The sequence below is a fragment of the Somniosus microcephalus genome, chromosome 19 (assembly GCF_052327205.1).
Source record: "Somniosus microcephalus isolate GS21.2 chromosome 19, FLI_Smic_1.0, whole genome shotgun sequence".
In the NCBI taxonomy this organism is placed as follows: domain Eukaryota; kingdom Metazoa; phylum Chordata; class Chondrichthyes; order Squaliformes; family Somniosidae; genus Somniosus; species Somniosus microcephalus.
In genome coordinates this window covers 66,179,584-66,198,839 of record NC_141005.1, presented here as the reverse complement: position 1 = coordinate 66,198,839, position 19,256 = coordinate 66,179,584, and the positions used below count along the sequence as shown (strand labels likewise).

Below are 19,256 nucleotides of genomic sequence, written 5' to 3'. Positions count from 1 at the left end.
GGTCTTGTCTCGAGTGGTCGACCCATCCAGAATACTAAGGGACTGGGAGGTAGTCACTTATATACCTGGAATAGTGGGAGGAGTCAGCCGAGGCATGTCCAGACCTGTACCTAGTCGAATACACATACAGACAGGTATAACAGTGGTTTACCACAGTCACAACGCCAAATATGGAACTACTACAAAGGCCTTTCCACCAAGCCTCAATGACAGCTGGTTTAATTGCTTTTCCAATTCAGTATGAGCCGCTGTATGGTAGATGCTGGCCCTCTCCGCTTTGATTTCTTTTATCAGGTCACAAACAGAGTGAAATGTGCAAATATATTAGGAGCAGTTATAGAAAGGACAAAGAAAGACTTGCATTTCTATAGCGCCTATTATGACCTCAGGACGTCCCGAGGCATTTCACAGCCAACAAATTACTTTTGAAATGTAGCCACTGTTGTAATGTAGGGAAACATGGCAGCCAATTTGCTCACAGCAAGGTTTCAAACAGCAATGAGATAAATCACCAATTAACCTCTTTTAGTGGTATTGGCTGGGGGATCAATGTTGGCCGGGACACCAAGAGAACTCCCCTACTCTTCTTCAAATAGTGCCATGGGAACTACCTAAGCGAGCAGACGAAATCCCAGTTTAACATCTCATCCGAAAGATGGCATCTCCGACAGTGCAGCACTCCTTCAGTACTGCACTGAAGTCGAGATTATGTGCTTGATTGCTTGAGTGGGGCTTGAACCCACGACCTTCTGACTCAGGTTACCACTGAGCCATGGCCGACACCTTGTAGATCTGTTGATCACCTGGTAGGGTGGCAACACACTGGCAGACGAGGGAGGCACCATCTCCTTACCACACGACGATAGAATTTCACAATTCATCATAACAAGAAATATTAAACTCAGAGCTAATTAATTAGACTTACATTCATATCACACTCGATGATGGAAACAGCTTTGTCTGGTTTTGTTTCCATGACCCGAAGCTCATAGATCTGAAACACACAGAAACTCTTCAAAAAGAACCTTTCCCACATTTCGAAGTCTGGTTGAGGCACAGTACCTTAAATTCACATACTGCATTTGGTATAATACATTGAGCATGTTGAAATAGATGCACAATGTGTCCTAGTACATATATTGTGGTGTGAGGGGGATAATGTTCAGGCCTGAGGGGAAGGAGCTTTTGAGCTGGATCCACCGTTTGTGCTATCACTCCAGGTGCGCTGATTGCCTCACCTGCCCTTGATATTTTCCAGTGTTATGCCACTCACGGTGGAGGGGAAAAAAGGAGTCACATCATTTGGATCTCCAGGAAGGAGTCACACACATTCTGTTCTAAGAACCAATGTAGAGGGTGGTGGGGGCAGGGAAAAAGGCGAAAAGTAGCATACCATTTCAATCATATTTTTAGACCCATGACTTTATCGCAAGTGCTGTGGGTTTACATCAGGATTGTTACACGGTACTGCAAGTGCTGTGGGTCTACACCAGAATTGTTACACGGTACTGCAAGTGCTGTGGGTTTACACCAGGATTGTTACATGGTACTGCAAATGCGTAGGTTTACACTGGCAGCATTACATGAACAATAGCACTGTAACTTCACACCAATATTACATGGCTGTTGCAAGCACCATGGGTTTACACTGCGCCTAACATAGGCGCCGGAAGGGCTGCAGGTATGTACCGCAAGTGCTGGTGGGTTACACCAGAATTATATGAATATATGTGTGCAGTTTACCCCAACAGCATTATATGATCATTCAAGCATTGCAGTGGTTACACAAACATGGTTCTACGAATACAATAAACACTGGGGTTTAAGCCAGCATCGCTGCACAGGTTCTCAACTACTGTGGGTTTACACTGGCAAGGTTACCTGTATACTGTAAGCACTCTTAGTTACACCAACAGCATTACACATGTACAGCAATTACTGAGGGATTACACTGGCAGGGTTACATAGATACTGTAAGCACTCTAGGGGTAAATTTGATGCAGTTTCCCAATACTGTATATGCTCTTGGTGCATGCTGTTCTGTGCCAGAGCGGACAATCTCCTTTTAGAATCCCATTTGTGACTACCCGTAACTCTGAAGTGTGAAATCAGAAGCAAGTTATGAATTTGACCCACAGTTTATAATCATCTCTGATTTCTTACTCAGTATCCACTATGCAACATACATGGCCACGAACAAGAAATAGTTATAGCCCGGAGTTGCAAGTTTATCATAAATTAGGAAGAGTGAGAGTTACAAGAATCCCTCCCCACAGAGCACTGACCACTCACCTTCTCGTTGTAGTTGATAGCAATGACATCACCAGTGGTCAAGCAGGCAAAGTTCCTCAAGGCATTTTCCAATCTGAGAGGGGAGTGTTAAGAAAAAGTACAGAATGCAAGAGCCAGCTGGATAATTAACTCCCAGCAAAATTATCAGTGAACACTTTCAGCATTGAGCTCAAGTACAGTACTCAGCAGATTCTAGGATAATAAAGCAACCAGTCAAATTTTTAAGAAACTTTTCATTTGTCTTTTAATCCAATCTTTCCTTCCCTCACTTTATTTCTTTCAGTATCGGATTTGACATTGAATTCACCCACTAATTTACACTTTCTTCTCAGTCCTTCCTGTTTATTTCAGAATCCTTCAATCTGATTGGTTAAGGAGTTATAGTGTTGCTTGCCCTGTTCACTCAGGTCCCAGATGCCTGGTTTCCCTCACTGCGTCATTATCAGCTCCCACTTTCAGCAACTTGCCACACAAAACATTTTAAAACCTACATATGCAAGGCCAAGTCTAAATAACAGCAGATGCCATTTGATGCCCTGCCACAGCAAAATGTGGGCCAAGATTTCTAATACATTACAGAATGGCACACACAAGTTAAGTTGGGGATCGATAGCGTAGATGTAGAGAAGATGTTTCCACTTGTGGGGGAGTCCAAAACTAGGGGCCGTATATAGAAGATAGTCACTAATAAATCCAATAAGGAATTCAGGAGAAACTTCTTTACCTCAGAGTGGTGAGAAGGATATGTTGATAGGGTGAGATGAAGTAAATGGAGTGGGAGGACGCTCGTGTGGAGCATAAACACTGGCATGTAATTCTATGTAAGTCACTGGTCAATCATTGATTCACTCTTCTCCAGACAAGGATAGATTTTCTGAGTCCTTGCTTGTGGCGAGGTACCTTGCACACCAATAAGCGCATATTGGAAAATCACGAGCTTGTTGCCCCTGATTTTTCTGATGTGCACTTGTGGCATGCAAGGACATGGAAAATCTATCCCAAGGACTTAAAAAGTCACAAAATGCTTTGATGCGTATTTCTTGTGTACAACCTATAGCTGGTCACTAAATGAACATATTACCACATTTCTAGAACAGCCCCACGTGTCAAACACTTGACCATCCGTCACAATTGGAGGCTTCAATGTTTTCCTGAGTGGTAACACAACAGCACCAACAGATGCCAGGGAGCAAGTCGATACCAAAGAGTATGCACATAAAGGAGAAAATAAAACTGCAATAGAGAGACAGAAAATGCTGGAAATACTCAGCAGGTCAGGCAGCATCTGTAGAGAGAGAAACAGAGTCAACGTTTCAGGTCGATGACCCTTCGTCGCCAGTTCTGACGAAGGGTCATCGACCTGAAACATTAACTTGGTTTCTTTCTCCACAGATGCTGCCTGACCTGCTGAGTATTTCCAGCATTTTGTTTTTATTTCAGATTTCCAGCATCCGCAGTATTTTGCTTTTGTAATAAAAAGACCTGAACAGAGTAATGTTTACATTGCGAATGAATCATTATTGATTAGAAATCTTCAATTCAATTTTTTTTAATTTATTGGGATTGACAATGCAAATTCAAATAGTGACCCCAGCTAAACAGGAATAGCCCGGGGACAGATTCAATATTCAGCAGGCGCTCACTACTCTTACAGGGGAATTGTACCCATGAGTGTTAAGAATTGTGAGCACTCCCTACAGAGTAAGGCAGCTTTGAAGTAAACAACTTAATTGAAACTATCCTAGCTGCAGGACCCTCTCAGGGCGCGGTACATTCATTCGTATCGGAGCAGTTGCCATCCTCAAAGGCAACACTGCTCAATTATGGCTGCTCCATAATGTAGTATTTACAGGATCAATCGTTTTGGAGATCAGTCACCCATTTTGTTTCTTCTTCAGTCACTACCATGATGTTAAAATAATTTGCTGCCGCTTATATTGACAAGAGTAAATTCTTACTCAGAACTACAATATATTGATGTACAGTACAGAGCTCAGGTTCAAAGTGCAAGCCAAATTAGTGCAGATATGAGGTGAACTTGAACATACAAAAAATAACAGACAGGAAAAGACCTACTGGTCCATCCAGCCTGTACCATATAATTGTGACATCTTGAACATCACAATACACACACACCCACCTAGAAGCCATGTAATCTCCTGGGAGAGATGAAAATCCAGTTAAAAACCAAAGCCAATTAGGGAAAAAAGAAATCTGGAAAATTGCTCTCCGACCCCCCTTATATAATCAAACTCCTCCCGCCTCAGGTAGTTACACCTCTGGGGAGCGACAGAAGGATACACAGCTTTGGGGTTGGTGATATCCAGGAAGTCCGGAGCCTGCGGCTGAAATTTAGAGTAAGTGGCGACCATGAGGTTCACGCTCTCTACCTGGACCAGGCCCCCTTCCTCCAGCAGAAGGTTCTGCATCATCTGGAGACAAAGAGAGGAATATGGGTTAATCATAACACAGAGGGTGACAGCAATGAAAGCAAATCATTGTGCAAATGTATTCTTAGTGTGGCATGAACTGGGGTACAATCACACAACCGTTTTACATGCGCAGTACACCCATAGTTTGGCAAAGTTAGACTGAGTATTTGGAGCACCAGCGCTGGTAAACACAGATTGGTGCATGTGAACTCCCCACGTTGGCTCGGTTAATCTCAGCTGTGCCACCACATAGATGCGTCAAGCAGAGAGCAGGCGCTCACCTCACTGATGGGATTGGGGGGTGGGGGGGCGAGGCGAGAAGGAATGTAAAGACTCGGAGGTACAGTGAGCTCAGTCCATGCGTCCTAGTGGTCAAGTGTCAGCTGTGGCTCAGTGGGTAGCACACTCGCCTCTGAGTCAGAAGATTGTGGGTTCAAGTCTCACTGCAGGGACTTGAACACATAAATCTAGGCTAACGTTCCAGTGCAGTGCTGAGGGAGTGCCGCACTGTCGGAGGTGCCGTCTTTCGGATGAGACATTAAAGCGAGGCTCCGTCTGCTCTCTCAGGTGGACATAAAAGAACCCATGGTACTATTTCGAAGAGGAGCAGGGGAGTTATTCCCAGTGTCCTGGCCAATATTTATCCCTCAATCAACATAACAAATAAAAAATTCTGGTCATTATCACATTGCTGTTTGTGGGAGCTTGCTGTGCGCAAATTGGCTGTCACGTTTCCCACATTACAACAGTGACTACACTTCAAAACTACTTCATTGGCTGTAAAGCACTTTGAGATGTCTGGTGGTCGTGAAAGGCGCTATACAAATGCAAGTCTTTCTTTCATATGAACAGGAGTAGGCTATTCAGCCCCTTGAGCCTGTTTCACCATTTAATTAAATCATGGCTGATCTGTACCTCAACTACATTTATCTGTTTGCCTCCCAATAGCATCATGGGATCTTTAACATCCAGCAGAAAGGAACTGGGTTTAACCTCCAATCCAAAGGAAATCAACCGTAATCTGATACAGTCTACTGCCCTTAATTAAAAGCTGTTTCATTCAAATTATATAATTTAATAATGTTTTTAGCAGTAAATTCCCACTATGCTGAGTGATGTACGTTGCTTAATTCAAATTATTGCATAATTCCATTATTTTAAGCGCACAACGGCTTGCCATTATCGGGAATTAATAAGATGAAGGCTTACTCTGAAGTATTCAAAGACATCCCTGTGAACATAATTTTTTTTAAAACAGTATCCAAGATGGCTGGCCTCCTGATAACAGCTGCTATTTTCACAACATTCCTGGCACTGGGTGATGAAACTCAGCCTCAGCTCCCACAACATCCTCCGGAGGTTAGCTCAAGGTTAGTAAAATACTCACAGGGCTGTCTTTTCAAGAGCACGGCCCTGCGGTCATATTTCCCACCAATCCCCACTCACCCAGTGAGGCAGGTAACAGATCCCTTCCTCCGCCACAAATTCCAGGACGCCACAATGCGTCATTCGGTCAGTTTTTCTGTTGGTAAGTTTAAACAGCATTGGGTATGTAATATTCAGACGACCTGACAGAAAATAAAACAGAAGAAATGGTTTCAGTCCAGCCATGAAAGGTAGCACAACAGGAGAAGAACATAAAACATTTTAGGAATAGGAATAGGAAAATGCCAACAGGCCCATCCCCTTTTGGAATATGAAATCCCACCTGCCTTCTTGCCATATCCCTCAATCCCACTTAATTGCTTATCAAACCAACTTCTACTGTCTGCTGCAATGACCTTCCATGGTAACTTATTCTGCACGTCTTTTGGCCTTTGGGTGTAGAAAGGTCTGCACAACTTCCCTTCTTGCTCCTGGATTCATAATTTTAACTTGTGTCCGTTGAACCCTTTACCATAGTGAACTATTTGCCCAAATCAGTTTTGTCAATCCCTTTTCACAAAGTTAAAAACCTCAATTCCAAAGGGGAGCTCTTAATCAGAACATAGTGAATATCTTAAGGCAAAAAAGCAAACCTTGCTAGGGGTTAATTACTCTTTTAGGAATGAGAGTGGGGTGGGGAGGGAGCCGTTTATAAAAAAAAAAAAAAAAAAAAATCTGCTAAGACTTATAGATACAGATACTAACCAGGCAAGAGGATCCAATCCCTTTGACCAAATGTCTCGGACACTCCATAAATGCATCAGTATGACACAAAACTTCATTTTTAGAAGTATTCTTAACTTACTGTCAAACAAGGCTGCACTCGGGGATTCAGGTACTTACTCAGTTGATCCAGAGCGGATGGTGGCATTATTACTGCAGAAGAAATCAAGCACAATCCAGATCAGTATAATGAAAAACGGGACAGCTTCATTTCTGCTTTAGAAACAGGTAAAGTAAGTCACTCTTTCTCTCCCCCTCCCCATAGCTCTTAAGTTGCCTCTAAAAGCACCAAAAACAATCAAAGCTGCCCAGCAAGATTCAGCCTAATGGGTTAGAAAAGCTTTCAGTCATTAACTGTACCAATAGGATGGCAAGATGTAGAGTCATGTCCTATTAATGATTAATTGCTTTTGGTCAGTCTGCTGCAAAGGCACAAGTGGAGGGAGGGGAATTTTCCAAATGGAAAAAAGAGAGACATTATTGCAAGCAGCCAACAACAGCAGCAAATCACCTATTGGCCTTTTAATGCAGGGCATAATGCACAGTACAGGGAGGCAGCTTTATAAAATCTGATGCATTAAGGTTTCAGAACATTCACATAGCTCTCAACATTAATTTTCCTCAGCACAGACGTCAATGGTGTACTGGATAGTGCAGTCGGTTAGCAGAGGTCTCTTAGTTCTGGGACATCTTCCAGGCCAGCTCAGACTGCTGGGATGCAAGGACCCAGAGTGAAATGAGATTTGGCAGCCTCGACTTGGTTCTTGGTGAGCACGGACCCAAAGCATAAAACAACCCACAATTTGGCACTAAATTGCCAACATCACTCAGGCCACAAGCATAACTGGATGGCAAATGTCATACTGGTGCAGCAGACCCACTGGTTAAGGGTCAGTGTGGAAGGAACTTTACTCTGCATCTAACCTTTGCTAAAAACGACTTGGGAGTGTCTGATACCAATACTGGGCGAGAAGTGGAACAGTATTCCATTTGCAATAACAGAAAATGCTGGAAACACTCAGCAGGTCAGGCAGCATCCGTGGAGAGAGAAACAGAGTTAACGTTTCAGGTCTGTGGCCCTTCATCAGAACTGGAAAAAGTTAGAGATGTAACAGGTTTTAAGCAGGTGCAGAGGCAGGGAAAGTGGGTGGGGAGGAAAGAACAAAAGGGACGGTCTGTGATAGGGAAGGCAGGAATGATTAAATGTTGTAAATGGGGATGGCGGAATCATCAACAGCTGCTGCCTGAAAAAATAAAGGCAGAGGTTATGGTCTGAAATTGTTGAACTCAATGTTGAGTCCAGAAGGCCGTAAAGTGCCTAATCAAAAGATGAGGTGCTATTCCTCAAGCTTCATTGGAGCAAGAGGTCGAGGACAGAGAGGGAGTGGAGCGGAGAGTTAAAGTGACAAGCGACCGGAAGCTCAGGGGCACCCTTACGGACTGAACGGAGGTGTTCCGCAAAGCGGTCACCCAATCTGCGTTTGGTCCCCCCAATGTAAAGAAGACCGCATCATGAGCAGCGAATACAGTATACTAAATTGCAAGAAGTACAAGTAAATCGCTGTTTCACCTGAAGTTGTTTTTGGGGCCTTGGACAGTGGGAAGGGAGGAGGTAAAAGGGCCAGTGTTGCATCTCCTGCGCTTGCATGGGAAGGTACCTTGAGGAGGGGAGGGGCTGTTGGGGGTGATTGAGGAGTGGACCAGGGTGTAGCGGAGGGAGCGATCCTTTCGGAATGCTGAAAGGGGAGGTGAGGGGGAAGAGGCGTTTGGTGGTGGGATCAAGCTGGAGGTAGCGGAAATGGCGGAGGATAATCCGTTGAATGTGGAGGCTGGTGGGGTGAAAGGTGAGGACAAGGGGAACCCTATCGTGATTCTGGGAGGGAGGGGATGGGGCGAGAGCAGAAGTGCAGGAAATGAAACGGACACGGGCGAGGGCCATGTCAACCATGGTAGAGGGGAATCCTCGGTTGAGGAAAAAGCAAGACATATCAGAAGCACTAGTATGGAAGGTGACATCGTCAGAACAGATGTGGCGGAGACGGGGAAACTGGGAGAATGGAATAAAGTCCTTACAGGAAGCGGGTGGGAGGAAGTGTAGTCCAGGTAGCTGTGGGAGTCAGTGGATGTTTGTCGACAGCCTATCCCCAGAAATGGAGACAGAGAAGTCGAGGAAGGGAAGGGAAGATTTGGAGATGAACCATGTGAAGGAGAGGGAAGGGTGAAAATTGGAAGCAAAGTGAATGAAATTTGAGTTCAGGGTGAGAGCAGGAAACAGCACCAATAAAAAAGGCAGGCATAGCTAGGGCCCATGCCGGTTCCCATAGCAACACCATTAATTTGGAGGAAGTGAGTGGAGTCAAAGGAGAAGTTGTTCAATGTGAGAACAAGTTCAGCCAGGCGGAGGAGGGTGGTGGTGGTTGGCGACTGGTTGGGCCTCTGTTCACATATTCCATTTGCCCTCAGTTTGTTTTAGGGCTCTTCAGTACAAGGCTAAGCATACCGATCAAATGTAAAAACCCTGCGTCAATGGTGGCAAAGGTCATCCCAGCCCTGTCACTAACCAACACGCGGTATAATCCTACCCACAATCCCAATCCTCACCCACTTACTTTTCCCGCCTTTCTCTACATCCGATCGATCGCTGCCTGCAAACATAGAGACCGAGTAGCATCGGTACTGTGTTGAGAAGCGATTCCGAAACGCATGCGGAATTGCCTGGTCAAACATATTGAAGGCAAACTACATCAAAAGAGAAAAAGGAGAATCAGGAAACGATCGTCACAAGAAAAATATAATAACTCATCACATCAAGGAAACAGGCAGAAAAAATATATACTAAATCTCCTGTGTGGTTCTCAATGGGTGTCAGAGAATACACTGTCTTATGCTTTGAAACGTACACTGTCAGGGCCAGTGATGAACAGCAACTGTAATTTTAAAATCTATTTGTTATTAGAAATATAGGAATATTTTTGGAGTAGTATTTTTGGATAAGGGGGAACACCATCACCTGCAAATTCCCCTCCAAGTTACACACCATCCTGACTTGGAAATATATCGCCGTTCCTTCAGCGTCGCTGGGTCAAAATCCTGGAACTCCCCAACAGCACTGTGGGAGTACCTTCACAAGGACTGCAACGGTTCAAGGCGGCGGCTCACCACCACCTTCTCAAGGGCAATTAGGGATGAGCAATAAATGCTGGCCTTGCCAGTGACGCCCGCATCCCGGAACGAATAAAAAAGACACAAATTGTGTGATCATATCCATATTTTAGTAGAAATTGTGAATCAGTGGCCTCTGTTATTATGTTCGTTCAGTTATGTGCTTTAAAAAAAAAATAATTCGAAGATCCAGAGGACGATGTTCCAAGTTGTGGGTAGTAGCAGCACTGAGTTAGAGCGTAAGGACTGCAAAGGTATTTCTTAAATCAAAAATGAAGTAGCGCCTCCACCTTGGACATGTATTATTATAATAAATTACTTTTCACATCTTGAAGTGCAACACACTGAATTACTTTGTGAAGTGCGGTTTTGAAGACAAACTTGGCCACGACCTTTGGCTATTTTCTCCATTCCCATATTAAGTACTGTATTGCTCACTGTACTATTTGGATGTTGCAAAAGCATCTAGGGCAAACTCTGCAAGTATGACAATGTTTGCAGGCTGGGAAGTTGCATCTATTCCTGCCTCCCTTTCTTGTTTGAACACTCCGGGCCCCTCTTTTCAGGGTCTTACCGTGTCACCGGGGGGGGGGGGGGGGGGGGGGATTCTAAACATGCAGCTGAACAACCCCCAGAAATAAAATTAATTCACTGGAATTAACCACAACTTCAACTTATACAGCACCTTTAACATAGTAAAGCATAACAAAGCGCTTCACAGGTGCGTTATCAAGCAAAATTTAACAGAATTCAATAGAGCTATTTCTTCTGGTGGGGAAATGTGGAACAAGGGGGCACAATCTTAAAATTAGAGCCCGGCCATTTAGGAGTGAAATCAGGAAGCACTTTTTCCACACAAAGGGTAGTGGAAATGTGGAATTCTCTCCCCCAAAGGGCTATGGAATGTTCATGACCGAGATCGAAAGATTTTCAAAAAAATTCTAAAACTAAGCTCCGCAGCATTGAAGAAAAAAAGCACTCAGTCCACAGCACAATACCACGCACAAAACTAGAGACAGAGGAGTAATACCACCGCAACAGAAAAAATATGCAGAAAAGAAATACCAAAATACAGCCAATACTGATTGCTGCTAGATTAGACCAACACTTTTGCTTCTTATTACATAAAGTACATTAAATAAATTCCCATTACCGTCACAATTTGCATATGAACCAACACTAGATGTTTTGGGAACAATGCCACCATTCACCACATCTATTACGATGTAGTATGCACAGAGCCATTGTTATCAGCACACTGTGCTCTTAAATCACACATTTCTTACACCACTAAGGTCATGTTCAGCTCAATGGTTTTTCAAACTTTTCTGTATGGGGTACCCCCTGACAATATTAATATACTCCTGGGGACCACCTTGTGACAAAAATGAATTTTTGTCTGTTAGATCATTTGTTTGGTTTCTTCACTACTGGCCACCACACACACATAGAAAGACTTGGATTTATATAGCGCCTTTCATGACCACCGGACATCTCAAAGCACTTTACAGCCAATGAAATACTTTTGTAGTGTGGTCACTGTTGTAATATAGGAAACGCGGCAGCCAATTTGCACACAGCAAGCTCCCATAAACAGCAATGAGATAATGAGCAGATAATCTGTTTTAGTGATGTTGATTGAGGGATAAATATTGGCTAGGACACCGGGGATAACCCCTGCTCTTCTTCGAAATGGCGGACGTAAAAGATTCCATCGCACTGAGAGAGCAGACAGGGCCTCCAAAAGAAGACACCTCCGACAGTGCAGTACTTCCCTCAGTACTGCATTGGAGTGTCAGCCTAGCTTTTTGTGCTCAAGTCTCTGGAGTGGGACTTGAACCCACAACCTTCTGACTCAGAGGCAAGGGTGCTACCAATTGAGCCACATCTGACATACATACAGGAATAAACATCCCGGTCTGGGATGCAAAAGGATAATTTCAGATGCATTACTCCTTAGAAGCAGGTCTTGACACTTTTCTGCTCAGGTGTCATTCTATTCATTTTGGTTGGCTTGATACATTACTTGAGTACAGGCAGGCAGGGAGATGTCTTTTGGACGTGTTGTGGAGTATTTTAAACCAACACTCGACACAAGGTTTTCAGATCGATAGTCAAGTTGTCTTTATTGCACCGGTGGGGAGACAATCTCTACTGGCGTGCCAGGAGACTTCTCCAAATTGTTGCATCAAACACTACATTTTTATACATTAACATACACATGGCATGCTCATGCACAATTCATTCCTGCAACCTGATTGGATCTTGGCCCGCATGCACCTTCACGGATTGGGTTTACATGTCCTAAGGTAAACATGTGTAAGCTGCCTCCTCAATCATTCACTCAAACTGAACGCTGATTAAAAGATAACTTGGAATGCATCCCAGATAACAAAGCTCTAACAGCAGTTTGAAATGCTAAGCATCCTGTCTCCACTGAATTGTTTTTAGTCTTCAAAGGTCAGTCATCTTGACCACATCTCATGGATGTGGCTTTTCATGTTAGCAACTGTCTTTCTTACACCATTCTGTGAACTGCCAGCAATGTCATTTTAACCCTTTCCCCACTTCAAACTTTACTATAATGGCAGGTGTATTTGTGTGTACAAACATTCGACACAATTGAAAACCTGTGAATGGCCATTCAACCTATTGTAATTGTGAGAAACTCTTAGTTTCAGTATATTTTCAAAAGGATATTTCCGAGGGTGACTTTATCTCAGAAGTTTAAAACCGGCAGAGACTGAGCCACATTAAGTGTTTCAAGGATCAACTTTATGTTGAAATGTAGCAGAGGGGTCTTTGTTGTTTTGATATTTGAGGACATCAGTAAATATTCTAACTTCTGTAAATATACTGTTTCATTTGCCCGCTAAAAGTAAAAAATAAAATCTCTTGGTCTATCGCCTGACCCTTATTCTGATATGTCCGCATATTTATCCACCTACTGAAGGCGAGGATGTTGCGTGTTGGCACATGATGTATTCTAGTAAGTTGAATATAATGGTAAGGGTTCCTTGGTTAACCCTGGGGTCCTACTACATTTACCTAGATATTGGGCGGTTAGAGATACGCTCTGATTCACAAGGTCCCCTTGTGAGAATGGTCATTGTCTCTGAACCCAATATATATCGAGTTTAAAATTATGAAAGGATGGGAGAAAGTAGATAGAAGCGGATGGTTTCCAGTAGATGAGGGGTGAAGAATGAGGAGCCATGGAAACAAGATTAAATGCAAGAGATTTAGAACAGAAAACAAGGGAAACTTCTTTATACAGGGTCACGAGGCTGTGGAATTCACTTCCAGGGTTAGTGTTGATGCAGAAACACTGTCAACGTTCAAGATATATGGGAATAGGGTGGGTAAATGTAATTAGAGCTATTTGCTCACACTGGCATAGATTGCTTGAGCCATCTAGATGGCACGGTGGCATAGTGGTTAGCACTGTTGCCTCACAGCACCAGGGACCCGGGTTCAAATCCGGCCTCGGGTGACTGTGTGTGGAGTTTGCACATTCTCCCCGTGTTTGCATGGATTTTCTCTGGGTGCTCCGGTTTCCTCCCACAGTCCAAAGATGTGTGGGTTAGGTTGATTGGCTATGATAAAAATTGGCCCTTAGTGTTAGGGGGGGATTAAATACGTGGGGTTACGGGGATAGGGCTTGGGTGGGATGGCTGTCGGTGTAGGGACCGGGTGCTAGGGTTTGGATGATCAGCCATGATCTCGTTGGATGGCGGAGCAGGCTCGAAGGGCCTACTCCTGTTCCTATCTTCTATGTTTCATATGGCCTGTTTCAGTGTTGTAAATTCTACGTATTTCTATAAAAAAAAACACACAACTTGCCTGTCCTAATTTCCAAAAGATGGTATTAGCTGTCCAATGGAAAAGGTGCCATCAGTATATACCAACAGAAATAATATACAAGCATGGCAAAAAATACAGACAAGCACAGAAATTTGATGACAGGCTCACAAGAAGCTAATGACTTAGCAGTCCTACAGTTGCAGCAACCATGCTTTCTCAGATTCCTGATGTGTTTATTGCTACTTAATACATAAGCAGGACTGCTATAAACAAGGAAGTGTTATTCTACAGTTAAATACTCTTCCTGATGGCATTATCACAACTCTGGTCCAGCATCACAACAATCGTTATCTTACAATACAACTTCGAACACACTGTTGAGCAATGAATTTATCATTTGTAACCCAATTTCCCCAAGTCAACTCCTTACCCTTGACCATCCCCGCAGGTGGTTGGTGATGAGAGGCTCGGCAGATCATTCCAGGCTGTACTCACGCACCTCTTCTTCAGCTGGCACTGGCAGATTCTTGAGAGCAGGTCACCAACAGAAATGGTATGCAACACAAGAGCACCCACAGCAGTGCATAACAGGCGGTGACAAACTTTCAGGGTTCAGGTTACTTCACAAAAATCAACTGAGCATTGCTCTGGTCGCATGACAGCGCAAACCCTTTCCTCCATTAGTATTGGAGGTTGCTTATGATGCTTTACCAGAGCCTCTGTCAGCTCCGCATCACCCACAGTACATTCCCAAATCCCAGACACTAGACAGGGGTTCTGTAGGGAATGACTGAGGACAGAGAAAGATACCCGTGTGTGATGCCCATGGATATACAATGACTCTGCAGTCTCATCCCATCCACTCCCCTCCCCCACACAATGACAGGACCTCTCCTGCTCGGCCCCGATACTTTACCATGTTTGAGTTTGTCGGGGCTGTGGTGGGACACTATGTCGCTGATCGGCTTCGCTCGATGCCTCTTTGCCCAGTTATTCGGCCGTTTAGCTCACACTCTGAACTCACTACCGCCGCGTCGCCACTCTCCGCCAGAACCACCTCCACGGCCAGGCACGCAAGGAACGGGTTTCTATTGGCCAATACCAGCACCGCTCGAAAGTTATTGGCTGTTTCGATGCGACCAATTATCGGCCTCCTCGATGTTCATTGACTGGCCGAGGACTTACTGACCAATCAATGCTGATAGTCGCGGGATAGTCATGTTTCAGTGCCCTTCCCATTGGGTGCTTCAGGCCAGCTCTGTCCAATCGCTCACCGCGTTTACTGACAGGCGAGCGGAGCCTGTGACGAGTGAAGGAGATGGCTCCATCTTTGTGAAGGAGAGGAGGGCCCTTAGCAACCAGGATCTATGGTAGCGGATAGCAGCCTATCGTCACCGGTATTGCAATTGTACACTTCCCAATCGGTCAGTTAAAAGTGAGAAGATAAAAGTTTCAAGTTAATTTGGTTTGAAATGTATTCATTTTGAGAAAATGCACAAGTAGAAAGAAAGACTTGCATTTCTATAGCACCTTTCACGACCACCAGACGTCCCAAAGCGCTTTATAGCCAATGAAGTACTTTTTGAAGTGTAGTCACTGTTGTAATGTGGGAAACACGGCAGCCACAAACAGCAATGTGTTAATTACGAGATAATTTGTTTTAGTCATGGTGATTGAAGGATAAATATTGGCCAGGACACCGGGGATAAGTCGCCTGCTCTTCTTTGAAATAGTGGCATGGGATCTTTTAGGTCCACCTGAAAGAGCAGACGGGCCTTCTGTTTAATGTCTCATCTGAAAGACGGCACCTCCGACTGTGCAGCACTCCCTCAGTACTGCATTGGAGTGTCAGCCTAGATTTTTGTGCTCAAATCTCTGGAGTGGGACTATGAACCCACAACCTTCTGACTCAGAGATGAATGTGCTACCAACTGAGCCACTGGCTGACACACAAAAAATAATAAAGGTAAATAAAAATGGGTCATATTAATATATTCTTATCAGTGTAATTAATTATGCTTCCCAAAGATGTCTACATTAAATGTTACCAGTTCCACTAACCAGTATAACATAGCAACAAACTGATGGCGCGAGAGGAGTGACACAGACTTTTTAACCCTTCCTCCCACACAAATAAGGAAGAATTTATTTTCCAGTTTTGTGAAGCCCAATAGACATAATGTACACATAAAATGGCTTGGCAACTATTTAGTAAGTGATACCCCAACCTGTTTATCATACCCCAACCTGATTGATGTGCTGAACTTATTTATTGTGTGTTACCAAGTGCCCGCTTTACAATTTAGAATCATAGAATGTAATAGCACAGAAATAAGTCTGTGCCAGTCTAATCTCCAGCTCACTTCTAAAACCTTCAATAATTCTCTTTTTCAAACAACTATCTAATTATCTTTTAAAGGACTGTGTGGACTCAGCTTCAACAAGGATCTGTAGCAGAGAATTCCACATTGTAACCACCCGCAGTGGAAAGATTTTCTTTTTCTAACTGTCCACTGCCCCTTTAATTCTTTTTGTACTCTCTTGTTACCATCTCACTGAGCAATAGAAATAATTGATCACTATTTACCTTATCATAAACCTTCATCATCTTGAATACCTGTGTCAGGTCGCCCCTTAAAAAGGCTTGGGTTGTCGTGGTGACATATTGAATCTTTTTGTGATGTCGTTATGCCAGGTTACTGCATGCTGACTGCTGCAACTTTATATTGATACAGCACATTTATACGAAGCTGTGTAGGCAACTGAGAACTAGGGCAAAAAACAATGTGCAAAAGAAACAAGGGCTGGAATGACAAATTGTTTTTGAACTGGTATACATTATTGACTTTTCAGCTGTGGCTCAGTGGTCGGACACTCACCTCTGCGTCAGAAGGTTGTTCAAGTTCCACTCCAGAGACTTGAGGACATGATCTAGGCTGACGCTTCGGTGCAGTACTCAGGGAGTGCGGTATCGTCGGAGGTGCTGTCTTTCAGATGAGATTAAACCAAGGCCCCGTCTGCCCTCTCAGGTGGATGTAAAAGATCACATGGCAATATTTGAGGAACAGCAGGGAGTTCTCCTGCTTTTCTGGCCAATATATATCCCTCAACCAACATCATTAAAACATAGTATCTGGTCATTCTCATTGCTATTTGTGGAACCATGTTGTGTACCAATTGGCTGCCGCACTTCCCCACATTACAACAGTGACCAAACTTCAAACAAGTTCCCCATTTGTTTTAAAATGCTTTGGGACGACCCGAGCTCAAGAAAGGTGCTATATAAATGCAAGTTCTTTCTTTTTCTTTTCAAAGATAAGGACCTCTAAGCTCCGCTGTCGAGCTGGTGAAAAACTGTCTCAATTGCTAAATGTACAAAATCAAACAATGCTGTCCATAACAGGAAACAGGGTCCTATTTAAATAGGCTAGTTGAATTGTGTGTTAGGCAAGACTAACCCTATTGGGATACAAATAAGTGCCTCCCTTTTAAAGGGATGACACCACTAAAAATTCCAGGAGTGGTTGGTTCAGTCAAGATTATTCTTAACAAAACAAAACAAAACAAGTACTATTGCTCAAGGTAATGAACCCTGGCTTAAAGGTTGGGCAATCAATTAGAAGAAACCTGCCTGGGAATCCTGTGCACGTTGGTGTACCAGGGTATTGAGTATCCAAGATCCAACTGACATTATGAGTTCTTCTGCCCTAGGCTAAATGTTCTCAGCAGAGTTCAGAACAGGGATGTTTGACAATTTAATGCTTTCTGCAGAAATGCTATATACCCATGAACAGTAATGCAGGGGTCACATGTACAAGTCCGACTGTACGAAAACAAACACTGATGTAGGAGTATTAATTAACCCTCACTGCATCTCCTGGTTTAAAGTGGTGTCTGAAAAGGACAGCTACCACTCTGTACTGATCAGTTCCAGTATGCTTCTTTTGGTAAGATTTGGATGCAGAGAACAATGCTGTCCGGAGCAATGGAATTGCATATTGTAATTGATGAAAATGCATTGAATGATTATTTTATTAATTTTCACCCAGTTTTCTCCCCTCTTTTCCTGAAGGTGCTGATTCATCCTGAGGTGTGGCTCCATGGGCATTGGTTATTTATGTTATCTCACCCAACTAGCCATTTTTTGTTTCTCTGGTGAGACAACATATGTTGGTGGGCTCATTCCCCCATGGGGAGCCATGCTGCCTTCTCTAGTAGCTAGTCACAAGGTAGAAAACAGAAACTGTGTTTTCAGAGATACCAACCATAGTCATTGACACCAGTTGTAGAACTCTGACTGCTACCTGCAATGAACCCGACTTGGGATGGATCCAGGACTTTTCTGGTTTGTACACATAAATGCAAGTTGTTGTTGTATCAGTACCACACCATGTGGGATACTTACGCACTTAGCTATTGACTTAAATAAAATATAGCAATTCTCAGCAACTTCTGGTGGGGCAGCTTGATAAGCAAGTCTTCCTGGTATCTTATTTTGCCATCTGCAAGGTGTAGGAGGCATCTAGGGAAAGCTGCTTTTACACAGAAGTATCTCTGAATACTGTGCCAATTCTTTTCTAAATTGACCCTGGACATTAAGTAGAAGGGAACTGAACACTGGCTGAGAATGTAATTTATTCCTCTGCTATTGACAGGTTTCGCTGCAGATTAAAATGGTGCTCCAACCTTCAGCCAGGAGCATTGTAATCATAGAATCATAGAAATGTACAGCACAGAAGGAGGCCATTCGGCCCATCTTGCCCATGCCGGCCGACAAAGAGCTATCCACCTTAATCCCACTTTCCAGCACTTGGTCCGTAGCCTTGTAGGTTACGGCACTTCAAGTGCATATCCAAGTATTTTTTAAATGTGATGAGGGTCTCTGCCTCTACCACCCTTTCAGGTAGTGAGTTCCAGACCCCCACCACCCTCTGCATAAAACATTTCTCCTCAAATCCCCTCTAAACTTCTGACCATTTACTTTAAATCTATGCCCCCTGGTTATTGACCCTTCTGCTAAAGGAGATAGGTCCTTCCTATCCATTCTATCTAGGCCCCTCATAATTTTATACACCTCAATTAGGTATCCCCTCAGCCTCCTCTGTTCCAAAGAAAACAACCCCAGCCTCCAATCTTTCCTCATAACTAAAATTCCCCAGCCCAGGCAACACCTCGTAAATCTCCTCTGCACCCCCTCTAGTGCAATCACATCCTTCCTGTAATGTGGTGACCAGAACTGCATGCAGTATTCTAGCTGCGGCCTAACTAGTTTTTTATACAGTTCAAGCATAACCTCTGCTCTTATATTCGGTGCCTCGGCTAATAAAGGCAAATATCCCATATGCCTTCTTAACCACCTTATCTACCTGTCCTGCTACCTTCAGGGATCTGTGGACATGCACTTCAAGGTCCCTCTGA

The 19,256-nt window shown here is 43.7% G+C and overlaps 1 protein-coding gene across 2 annotated transcripts in view; it reads right to left on the bottom strand.

Annotated features, from left to right (window-relative positions):
- The window catches only part of ufd1l (ubiquitin recognition factor in ER associated degradation 1), a 45,585-nt gene extending 30,650 nt beyond the window's left edge, over positions 1 to 14,935 (bottom strand). Inside the window, exons 1-7 of one of the 2 annotated variants that reach the window (XM_085961957.1) lie at positions 14,755 to 14,935; positions 9,482 to 9,611; positions 6,993 to 7,025; positions 6,171 to 6,292; positions 4,594 to 4,724; positions 2,293 to 2,365; positions 926 to 994 (exon numbers count right to left, since the gene is read on the bottom strand). In XM_085961957.1, the coding sequence (XP_085818083.1) occupies positions 926 to 994; positions 2,293 to 2,365; positions 4,594 to 4,724; positions 6,171 to 6,292; positions 6,993 to 7,025; positions 9,482 to 9,611; positions 14,755 to 14,757 (561 nt within the window). In that variant the 5' untranslated portion in view covers positions 14,758 to 14,935. The remainder of the gene's footprint in view (positions 1 to 925; positions 995 to 2,292; positions 2,366 to 4,593; positions 4,725 to 6,170; positions 6,293 to 6,992; positions 7,026 to 9,481; positions 9,612 to 14,754) is intronic. The other variant, XM_085961958.1, reaches the window with a different exon arrangement.
- Positions 14,936 to 19,256: the final 4,321 nt, after the last annotated feature.